This window comes from Lagenorhynchus albirostris, chromosome 11 (assembly GCF_949774975.1).
Source record: "Lagenorhynchus albirostris chromosome 11, mLagAlb1.1, whole genome shotgun sequence".
Classification (NCBI taxonomy): Eukaryota; Metazoa; Chordata; class Mammalia; order Artiodactyla; family Delphinidae; genus Lagenorhynchus; species Lagenorhynchus albirostris.
This window is the reverse complement of record NC_083105.1, coordinates 53,368,790-53,381,074: the sequence shown is the minus strand read 5'-3', so window position 1 is coordinate 53,381,074 and position 12,285 is coordinate 53,368,790. Positions and strand designations below refer to the sequence as shown.

Sequence of the window (12,285 nt, the reverse complement as noted above, 5' to 3'; positions counted from 1 at the left end):
CTTCTATCATGTAAACTGACTTCTTCTCCCATTAGGGGGAAGGTCCACTGTCAAATTGTTACCTCAATTCAATATTTAGCTTTCTGAGAATCTATGTTTAGAAACAGCTATTCGCATCAGAGCCTCCATGATAGAGGGAGATTTTTATACCAAGCCCAAGGAGGAGTCCATTTTTCTAACCTTGATTCCTTTTTTTCCTAAATAATCTTTTCTTGCCTCCTGGTGTTTTTCTTGGGATTGAAGGCTACCAGATACTCCTGACATGGAGGTGCATTTTAAACCACCTGCTACTCAAAAGGGTAAATATGTGACAAGGAGAGAAACGCTGGAACCAAAGAAGAAATGAGCTAAAGTGAGGAGAGACTGCAAATTAGAGGCATGAGTATATGAACAATTCTCTGCCTTGTAAACAAATCAGATGATGCTGTTTAATATTATTTACTTTTCTCCTCTCATTAGCACTCAACCTGACATCGTGAGATCCTGGAATGTGCACGGGGTGTACATTCAATTCCGCAGAGATGCATCTAGCTGCTCCTGCTCTACCTAAGAGCTTGTCATCACTTTTTAATCTCCAAGTTATAAGGACACTACTGCCCACTCACCTTACTCTAGTCCTTATAACATCTCTACATATCTCCTGCTGTATCTGCATACAGGATGCTGCTCAGGAGAGAAAATCTTTGGAACCCAAATAGTTGCCTCAGTATAAGTGAGCTCAAGGGGGTGGCACAGAAGAGACCTTCCATGTGCATTCTCACCAGGCAGAGGGACAAGCAGGGGACACCGGGAGGGCAGCTTAGTGTGTTCTCAGGAGGGAGGCTGAATCCCCTGATCAGATATATTCAAATTTAAATGTACAAACAAATCCACGTTCCCAAGTAAAACAAAGAATTCTTGGATACTGGCTCCCACTTGCTTTAAGCAGTGGGAACCACACTGCCAATCATGGGAAAACAGCTGTTCTCAGATTAGATCTGTACAGCAAGCGTACTTCTGAACACTTTACTAAAAGCTCCATTTCCCCAAACACCTGGAATTCGTGTACATACGTGTAAAACAGATGGCAACCGAGCTCACAGTTTCAATTAAGTTCAATCCTACCAGCTGGCATCCCTAAGAGTTGGCAGAAAGAGAAGCAATACACGTCCATTTAATAAGCCTATCACCTCACTCACTATCCCGCTTCCATCTTCTTTTACACCTTTGCCGGCACTGGAGGCTAGAACTCTCTTGCTGCCCACTTCTTTTGAGAATGGAAGCCCTGCTATAAAAGGAGAAGACGGAGGGGACCATGCAGCAAGTGGACAGGTCAGAGACATGCCCTTCCAGGGAACTTTCTAAGAAACAAGTATGTGGCTTAAGTGACCACCCGGGCCCCTGCTGCCCTAGAGTCTTCAGTGATACCTACCATTTCCTTGAATGCGCTTTCAAGAGCCCCGATGACGAGGCACTCGTGCGGGATCTTCTTCTCGGTGAAGAAGCGCGTGGGCGGGGTGCTGGGGGAGCCGGGGGCGCCCACCCCTCCGCGGAGCGAGGCCGCGCGGGTCAGAGTCCGGCTGTTCGCGGGTGTGTGGTCGGGCTCCTCGCCCAGGCAGGTGGGCGGCAGCACGGCCGAGTTCTTCAGGATCTCCACGATGTCCTGCAGCTGCTCCGTGACGTGGTGCTGCAGCAGGCGGGATGCCACCACAGCAGCCCCGGACCCCGCGTGACCGTCAAACAGCGACCAGTAGTGGCAGGAAATGCCTTCTGATTCCTGCGGGAGGAGGGCGACAAGGAAGAGTGAGAAACGCAGTGGCCACTGCCCCAGGGTGAGGGCGTGACACCTCCAGGGGTCAGCGCGTCCATCTGGTTGTCTGTCTGCAAACAACGGGGTCAAAACCGAGCAAAACACTTAGGGAAGGGTCCCCAGATTCATCGCTGATGTTACCACCACCCCAGGGAGAAAGTGGTCCCTGCCTGTCCACCCAGGGCAGGAGTCCAAGTCACCACCCCCTCAGTTGGGGTGAGATCTACTTTAATTTGATGTGCAGAAGTGAGAGGTAAAACTCCATGCAAACAGGTAGGTCTTTACAGTTTTAACAGCTAACCCCTCACCTCCCTTCTGCTGCAACCCCCAAGCAGGTTTGACCTGGAGTCTCTGGAAGAAGTTAGGTCTTTTTTACAGATTCTTCAAGGGGAGATAAATAGACCCATTTTCACCTCATAGGGCTTTTATACTCTCAGATAATTGCCCCATCTGCTTATGTCTACATCCTGAATTTGTAGAACATGTTTTTCCCTTGAACACCCAGTCTAGTCCACCCTTCACAAGATGCAGTCAACTCAAATCTCCTCTTCATGTTTCCTACTCCCCTCAGTTTTCCAGCTGTCACTCAGCATCTTGGCTTCCTCTTCCTACCCTAAAGCTACGTGCAGCCCATGTTCCCTCATCTACCACAGATCTTGTACCTGCTGGTTGATTCTGAGACTATTTCAAGATGAACACTTTTAAAAACCATGTTTGAATCACATATGCCTAAGATGTTAGTAGCTATAGGGGGGAAAAAAAAGCAGCTCAATTATGGTGTAGCTAGAGGGATAAGATATTAAATACTGAGATTAAATAGGTAAGGTGCATATAACATCCACTACTGACAACTAGGCTTATCTAGCCTGCAGCAATAAATGTTGAATTCTTTTTTTTTAGTTGAAGCCATTATATAAAGTTCTTTTGGTCTATCTTACTTTTTTAATTGAAAGTATTTGACCTATAACATTGTATAAATTTAAGGTGTACAACATGCTTATTTGATACATTTATATATTGTGATATAGTTGTCATCATAGCAATAGCTAGCATCTCTATAATTGTGGTTTTTTGTGGTTAGAATAATTAAGATCTAATCTCCTATCAAGTTTGATTATTATAATACAATATTGTTGTCTATGTTATGTTTACTGTACTGTGCATTATATCTCTAGGACTTTTTTACTACTCCTTGCAAGTTTGTCCTTTTACCCAACATTTCTCCTTATCCCCCCCACCCTCCAGTCCCTGGTAACCACCATTTTGGTCCATCTTAGAATGATGCTGGAAGATACTGTGTACTTAGGGTGACATATGCCATTACTCTATTTATGCCCTTTAAAACTTTGTTTTTACTCGATTCTGTGCTAGATGCTTAGAGATAAAATAGTCTTTTTTTTGTTTTTTTGTCAACAAATATTTACTGAGCACTCTTTCTGTGACAGGCACAAAAGTAGGCAGTGGGGATGAAAGACTAGATGAAAGATACAGAGACAGGGTCTGATTTTAAGAATCCAGTGGAGGAGACAGACACTGATCAAATAATCACACAAGTAAATGTAAGATCATAATTCTGGTGAGGGGACAAAGTGCTGTGAGGCCAGCCTGCAAAGGGGCATATTGGAGGCTTCCTGAGCACATGAGGACCAGGCTGAGGACCACTGGAAATTCACAAGATAAAGAGGGGAAAGGAGGGAACACCAGGCAGCAGCAACAGCAGGTGCAAAGGTTCCATGGTAGAAGGTGTGTGATGGTCAAGAGGAGACTGGACCATGGCCATGTGGCTGAATAGGGGACAGAGGCAGGAAAGGAGGGAGATGACATGAGACTGGAGAAGGAGGTAGTAGTTGGACCACTCAGTCCTTCCAAGACTTATGAAGGATCTTGGCTTTAGCTTAAGAGTAACAGAAAGCCATTGATTGAAGTGGGAGTTAGAAAATTGATTTGTATTTTTAAAAGATTTGTATTTTTAAATCATTTTTATTTGTATTTTTAAAAGATCATTCAAGCTAAAGGTGAGAAGATGGCGGTGGGAAGACGCAGAGTTCGCGTCACCCCACAACTGCCAGATGCTGGTGGGGAACCCCGATGCCCAAGGAGATGGGAAGAACCCCCAATCGAACCGGTAGGACATGGGGGGACTGAAGGGGGAGGAGAAGTGGAGGCTGGACAGGACTGGTGCCCCTGAGGTGTGTCTGAGAGCGGGGAGGGGTTCTGGGAGCCCTCCAGTGCCTGGAGGGACCCTCACGGGCTTGGATCAGGGTGGAGCGGACCCAGCGTTTCCCCTGCCCAACTGGCTGGGGAAGTCTGCCCAACTCTCAGGCCGGGTCCTGTGCCCTCAGAAGTCCCCTCTGGACCGGGTCCTGGGGGCATAGCAGAGAGGCCGGGAGAGAACAGGAGAGGCAGGTGGAGGGGCCCTCTGGGACCCAAGGAGCAGGAGAGGAGCAGAGGACGTTTGCCCCACCCACTTGGGCCCAGGGAGCCTGCTGAGCTCCTAGGCTGGTCCCCCGCCCTCCAAAGCCCCCTCCAGGCCGCATAGGCCCTGGGGGCATAAGAGGGAGGCCAGGAAGACCAGGAGAGATAGGTGGGAGGGGACCTCTGGGACCGGAGGAGCAGGAGACGAAGGCATTTGCCCCACCCACTCGAGCCCAGGAAGCCTGCTGGGCTCCCAGGTGAGGTCCCCTGCCCTCTGAGACCAGAGGCAGGAGGCAAGCCTGGGCCCCTTCTGTTGAGGCTAAGCCCCACCCCCACAGTTCCCAGGGCCTTTTCCAGCCCTGTGGGTCCTAAGCATAGGCCCCGCCCACCACCCAAATCTCTCCCTTGCTTAGGCCCCGCCCTCCACAGCCAAGGCCTTTTCCACCTCATTTTTTTTTTTTCTCCTCCTCTTTTTTACTACTGTGGTTCTGTTTTACCTTCCGGTTGTTATTTCATCTACATTTTTATTTTTATATTTTTTCTAACATATCTGTCAGTTTCCTCATCTAACTTTATTTTTTACTTTGTTATTGTTCTCCTTTTTTTTTTCTCTTTTGCCACCCTGTGCAGCTTGCGGCATCTTGGTTCATGAGCCAGGGGTTGGGCCAAAGCTCCTGCGGTGGGAGCTCTAAGTCTGAACCACTGGACTAACAGACCCCAGGGAATATTCATCGGAGTGAGGTCTCCCAGAGGTCCTCATCTCAGCACCAAGACCCAGTTCTAACCAATAGCCTACAAACTCCAGTATTGGAAGCCTCAGGCCCAACAGCCAGTAAGATAGGGACACAATCCCACTCATTAAAAAACGTAAAAAAAAAAAAAAAAAAAAGGGACAGCAAAAAAACATGTCACCAGTTGAAGGAGCAAGGTAAAAACCTATAAGACCAAATAAATGAAGAGGAAATATGCAATCTACCTGAAAAAGAATTCAGAGTAATGATGGTAAAGATGATCCAGAATGTTGGAAATAGAATGGAGGCATGGATTGAGAAAATACAAGAAATGTTTAACAAAGATCTAGAAGAACTAAAGAACAAACAAACAGAGATGAACCACACAATAACTGAAATGAAAAACATACTAGAAGGAATCAATAACAGAATAACTGGGGCAGAAGAACGAATAAGTGACCTGGAAGACAAAATGGTGGAAATAACTGCTGAGGAGCAGTTATAAAGGAAAAAGAATGAAAAGAATTGAAGACAATCTCAGAGACCTCTGGGACAACACTAAATGCACCAACATTCGAATTATAGGGGTCCCAGAAGAAGAAGAGAAAAAGAAAGGGTCGGAGAACCTGCTGTATAGAAAATTTTTTTTTTATAGTTTTTATTTATTTATTTTTATTGCAGTACGCGGGCCTTGCACCACCAGGGAAGCCCATGCTGTATAGAAAATTTTTAATGTAAATTTAAAAAAAAGAAAAAGAAAAAGAAAGGGTCTGAGAAAATATTTGAACAGATTACAGTGGAAAACTTCCCTAACATGGCAAAAGAAATAGTCACCCAAGTCCAGGGAGCACAGACAGTCCCATACAGGATAAAACACACCAAGACACATATTAATCAAACTAACAAAAATTAAGTTCAAAGAAAAAATATTAAAAGCAGCAAGGGAAAAACAAAAAATAACATACAAAGGAATCCCCATAAGGTTATAAGCTGATTTTTCAGAAGAAACTCTGCAGGCCAGAAGGGAGTGGCAGGATATACTTAAAGTGATGAAAGAGAAAAACCTACACCCAAGATTACTCTGCCCAGCAAGGATCTCATTCAGATTTGATGGAGAACTCAAAAGCTTTTCAGACAAGCGAAAGCTAAGAAAATTCAGCACCACCAAACCAGATTTACAATAACTGCTAAAGAAACTTCTCTAGGCAGGAAACACAAGAGAAGAAAAAGACCCACAAAAACAAACCCAAAACAATTAAGAAAATGGTAATATGAACATACATATCGATAATAACCTTGAAAGTAAATGGATTAAATGCCCCAACCAAAAGACACAGACTGGCTGAATGGACAAAAAAACAAGACCCATATATATGCCGTCTACAAGAAACCCACTTCAGACCTAGGGACACATACAGACTGAAAGTGAAGGGATGGAAAAAGATATTCCATGCAAATGGAAATCAAAAGAAAGCTGGAGTAGCAATACCTGTATCAGATAAAATAGACTTTAAAATAAAGACTGTTAACAAGAGATAAGGAAGGACACTACACAGTGATCAAGGGATCAATCCAAGAAAAAGATATAACAATTATAAATGTTTATACACCTAACATAGGAGCACCTCAATACATAAGGCAAATGCTAACAACCATGAAATGGGGAATCAACAGTAACACAGTAATAGTAGGGGACATTAATACCCCACTTACACCAATGGACAGATCATCCAAACAGAAAATAAACAAGGAAACACAAGCTTTAAATGACACAATAGACCAGATAGATTTAACTGATATTTATAGAACATTCCACCCAAAAGTGGCAGAGTACACTTTCTTCTCAAGTGCACATGGAACATTCTCCAGGATGGATCACATCTTGGGTCACAAATCAAGCCTCAGAAAATTTAAGAAAATTGAAATCATATCCAGCATCTTTTCTGACCACAACGCTATGAGACTGGAAAACAATTATAGGAAAAAAACTGTAAAAACCACAAATACATGGAGCCTACACAGTGCACTACTAAATAACCAAGAGATCACTGAAGAAATCAAAGAAGAAATAAAAAAATACATAGAAACAAATGACAACGAAAACTCAATGACCTAAAACCTATGGGATGCAGCAAAAGCAGTTTTAAGATGGAAGCTATAGCAATTCAATCTCACCTCAAGAAACAAGAAAAATCTCAAATAAACAATCTAACACTACACCTAAAGCAACTAGAGAAAGAGAACAAAGAAAACCCAAAGTTAGAAGGAAAGAAATCATAAAGATCAGAGAAGAAATAAATGAAATAGAAATGAAGAAAACAATAGCAAAGATCAATAATACTAAAATCTAGTTCTTTGAGAAAATAAACAAAATTGACAAACTCTTATCCAGATTCATCAAGAAAAAAAGGGAAAGGACATAAACCAATAAAATTAGAAATGAAAACAGAGAAATCACAACTGACACCACAGAAATACAAAGGATTATAAGAGACTACTACAAACAACTATATGCCAATAAAATTGACAACCACGAACAAATGGACAAATTCTTTGAAAGGTACAATTTTCCAAGACAGAACTAGGAAGAATTAGAAAATATAAACAGACCTATCACAAGTAATGAAATTGAAACGGTAAGTAAAAATCTTCCAACAAACAAAACTCCAGGACCAGATGGCTTCACAGGCGAATTCTAACAAACATTTAGAGAAGAGCTAACACCAATCCTTCTCAAACTCTTCCAAAAAACTGCAGAGGGAAGAACACTCCCAAATTCATTCTACGAAGCCACCACCACCCTGATACCAAAACCAGACAAAGATATCACAAAAAAAAGAAAATTATAGACCAATATCACTTATGAACATAGATGCCAAAATCCTGAATAAAATACTAGCAAACAGAATCCAACAACATATTAAAAGGATCATACACCATGATCAAGTCGGATTTATCCCAGGGATGCAAAGATTCTTCAATATACACAAATCAATCAATGTGATACACCACATTAACAAATTAAGGAATAAAAACCATATGATCATCTCAAGAGATGCAGAAAAAGCTTCTGACAAAATTCAACACCCACTTATGATAAAAACTCTCCAGAAAGTGGGCTTAGAGGGAACCTACCTCAACATAATAAAGGCCATATATGACAAACCCACAACAAGCATCATACTCAATGGTGAAAAACAAAGCATTTCCACTAAGATCAGGAACAAGACAAGGATATCCACTCTCGCCACTCTTACTCAACATAGTTTTGGAAGTCCTAGCCATGGCAATCAGAGAAGAAAAAGAAACAAAAGGGATACAAATTGGAAAAGAAGAAGTAAAACTGTCACTGTTTGTAGATGAGATGATACTATACATAGAAAATCGTACTAAAGGCCATATATGACAAACCCACAACAAGCATCATTCTCAATGGTGAAAACTGAAGGCATTTCCACTAAGATCAGGAACAAGACAAGGATGCCCACTCTCGTCACTCTTATTCAACATAGTTTTGGAAGTCCTAGCCACAGCAATCAGAGAAGAAAAAGAAATAAAAGGAATACAAATTGGAACAGAAGAAGTAAAACTGTCAGTGTTTGCAGACGACATGATACTATACACAGAAAATCCTAAAGATGCCACCAAAAAACTACTAGAACTAATCAATGAATTTGGTAAGATTGCAGGATACAAAATTAATGCACAGAAATCTCTGGCATTCCTCTACACTAACAAGGAAAAATGAGAAAGAGAAATTAAGGAAACAATCCCATTTGCCATCACAACAAAAAGAATAAAATACCTAGGAATAAGCCTATCTAAGGAGGCGAAAGACCTGTACTCAGAAAACTATAAAACACTGATGAGAGAAATCAAAGGTGACACAGATAGAGAAATATACCAATCAATATGGTGAAGAATCAATATGGTGAAAATGACTATACTACCCAAAGCAATCTACAGATTCAACGCAATCCCTATCAAACTACCAATGGCATTTTTCACAGAATTAGAACAAAAATTTTACAATTCATATGGAAACACAAAAGACCTCAAATAGCCAAAGCAATCTTGAGAAAGAAAAATGGACCTGGACAAATCAGGCTCCCCAACTTCAAACTGTATTACAAAGCTACAGTAATCAAGACACTATGGTAGTGGCACAAAAACAGAAATATAAATCAATGGTACGGGATAGAAAGCCCAGAGATAAACCCACGCACATATGGTCACCTAATTTATGATGACGGAAGAAGGAACATACAATGGAGAAAGACAGCCTCTTCAATAAATGGTGCTGGGAAAACTGAACAGCTACATGTAAAAGAATGAAATTAGAACACTACCCAACACCATACACAAATATAAACTCAAAATGGATTAAAGACCTAAATACAAGACGGGACACTAAAACTCGTAGAGGAAAACACAGGAAAAACACTCTTTGACATAAACCACAGCAAGATCTTTTCTGACCCATCTCCTAGAGTAATGGACATAAAAACAAAAATAAACAAATGGGACCTAATTAACTTTAAAGCTTTTGCACAGCAAAGGAAACCATTAACAAGATGAAAAGACAACCCTCAGGATGGGAGAAAATATTTGCAAATTAAACAGCGGACAAAGGGTTAATCTCCAAAATATATAAACAGCTCATGGAGCTCAATACCAAAAAAACAAACAATTCAATTAAAAAATGGGCAGAAGACCTAAATAGACATTTCACCAGAGAAGACATACAGATGGCCAAAGGCATATGAAAAGATGCTCAACATCACTAATTATCAGAGAAATGCAAATCAAAACTACAATGAAAATGGTCAGAATGGCCATTATGTATAAACAATAAATGCTGAAAAGGGAACCCTCCTGCACTGCTGGTGGGAATGTAAACTGATACAACCACTACAGAGAAGAGTATGGAGGTTCCTTAAAAAACTAAAAATAGAAATACCATATCCCACTACTGGGCATATACCCTGAGAAAATCATAATTCAAAGAGAGTCATGTACCGGGCTTCCCTGGTGGCGCAGTGGTTGAGAGTCTGCCTGCCAATGCAGGGAACACGGGTTCATGACCCAGTCCGGGAAGATCCCACATGCTGCGGAGCAGCTGGGCCTGTAAGCCATGGTCGCTGAGCCTGCGCGTCCGGAGCCTGTGCTCCACAACGGGAGAGGCCCGCGTACCGCAAAAAAAAAAAAATAAATAAATAAAAGAGCCATGTACCACAATGGTCCTTGCAGCTCTATTTACAATAGCCAGGACATGGAAGCAACCTAAGTGTCCATCATCAGATGAATGGATAAAGAAGATGTGACACATATATACAATGGAATATTGCTCAACCATAAAAGGAAACGAAATTGAGTTATTTGTAGTGAGGTGGATGGACCTAGAGTCTGTCATACGGAGTGAAGTTAAGTCAGAAACAGGAAAACAAATACCGTATGCTAACAGTTATATATGGAATCTTAAAAAAAAAAAATGGTTCTGAAGAAGCTAGGGGCAGGAGAGCAATAAAGACGCAGGCATAGAGAATGGACTTGAGGACACAGGGAGGGGGAAAGGTAAGCTGGGACGAAGTGAGAGAGTGGCATGGACATACATACACTACCAAATGTAAAATAGCTAGTGGGAAGCAGCTGCATAGCACAGGGAGATCAGCTCGGTGCTTTGTGACCAGCTAGAGGGGTGGGATAGGGAGGGTAGGAGGGAGACACAAGAGAGAGGGGATATGGGGATATATGTATGCATATGGCTCATTCACTTTGTTGCACAACAGAAGCTAACACAATATTGTGAAGCAATTATACTCCAATAAAGATTAAAAAAAAAAGGTCATTCAAGATACGTTGCGAGGATTAGGACGGAATAAAGGGTGAAAGTGAGGATGTCAGTTAGGAGGTAACTACCACCCTAATAAGACAATCAAATCCAGGCAGGAAGAAACACTTATAAATGACTAAAAGCACCATAAAGAGAAGGAACAAGCACATTATCTCAGAGGAAAGTTAAGTGGAAAAAACAATGACCAAAGGATTAGAAGATCTGGATTCAAATGGCATCTTCAATACCAATCAGCTAATTGAGAGACAGAGCAAGGAGAGGAAGGCAGTCCAGGCCCTGGACCCTGTCTGGGTCACTCTAGAGCTGGACGTCCCTGTTGCTTAACACCTCTGTGCCATGGTTTCCTAGCAACTACAAGGCAGGTGATAGCTACCTTATGGCAGAGGTACTGGGAAGGTTGAGTGGTAATTTATGCCTAGTCAGCAGCTAAGTAACACATTTGGAGCAACTGGGCGCGCGTGCACGCGTGTGTGTGTATGCGTGTGTGCTGCGTGTGCACTGCTGTGTGCGCATGCGTGCATGTGTGCGCGCGTGTGTGCATGCATGCGTGCTGCGTGCACATTGCTGTGTGTATGTGTGTGCGTGTGTGTATGCGTGTATGCATGTGCATGCGCACGTGCGTGCGTGTGTGTGTGCGTGTGTGGCATTGGGGGTGCTGCTATCATTACCATCACAATATGATCTCAGGTAAGTTATTTTCTGGGCTTCAGCTCTTCACCAAAGTGGCGGGGGTGAGGGAACTTCTTTACAAGACTCTGATGCCTCTGCTAATCCTACAAGTTCAAGGTTTAAGAAGGATAGACCAGTGTGGGCTGGGGAAGTGGGGGAGAGGTGGACCTTGAAGACAGGACAAGTAGAATTTGGATGGACTGAGAGGTGGTATGGCAGCCCAGGAGAGGGAAGCACCAGGAGGCTCAGGTGATGGGGCTGATTCTGGTAGCTGCTCATCCAGGGTCTATCCTCCTTCCTCCTCACTACTGATTCTGTTTGGGACAGCAACATATCCACCAAACATACACCCCAGACTCCCTCGCAGCTCTGTGTGGTCCCATAGCCTCAACTCTGGCCAATGAGCTGCAAGAAGAAGTGTCCTGGGTGGACACTTCCAGGAAACTTACAGATTTCTTGACAAAAAGGACAAATCAATGGGCCTGGTCTTTCCCCCTTTCTTCCTGCCTGGGTCACAGTAGTGACTCCTGGAGGTAGCATAACCCTCTTGCCAAAAAGGCTGAAAGGTGCAGCCCAGGGTGTGGGGCAGGAGGTCAGCAGGGTGTGGGGCAGGAGGTCAGCAGGGTGTGGGGCAGGAGGTCAGCAGGAGCCTGGGCCCTTGAGGTCTGGCTCGGGATGCTGCACAGGCCCTGGAAAAGCTGTCACATGGGCTTCGTGACCTTTCGATGAGCCACTGTTGTGACATTCTGTAACAAGAGCTGGGCACGTGGAGAAGCATGGGTACATGGTATCCTGGGACTTGTGGCATACGTGGCAGGAAGAAGGAG

The 12,285-nt window shown here is 43.1% G+C and overlaps 1 protein-coding gene across 1 annotated transcript in view; it reads right to left on the bottom strand.

Moving 5' to 3' along the window:
• The window catches only part of PPM1H (protein phosphatase, Mg2+/Mn2+ dependent 1H), a 261,473-nt gene that overhangs the window by 137,655 nt on the left and 111,533 nt on the right, over nt 1-12,285 (bottom strand). Inside the window, exon 3 of the mRNA XM_060165666.1 lies at nt 1,412-1,756. Coding sequence (XP_060021649.1) covers nt 1,412-1,756 — 345 coding nt within the window. The remainder of the gene's footprint in view (nt 1-1,411; nt 1,757-12,285) is intronic.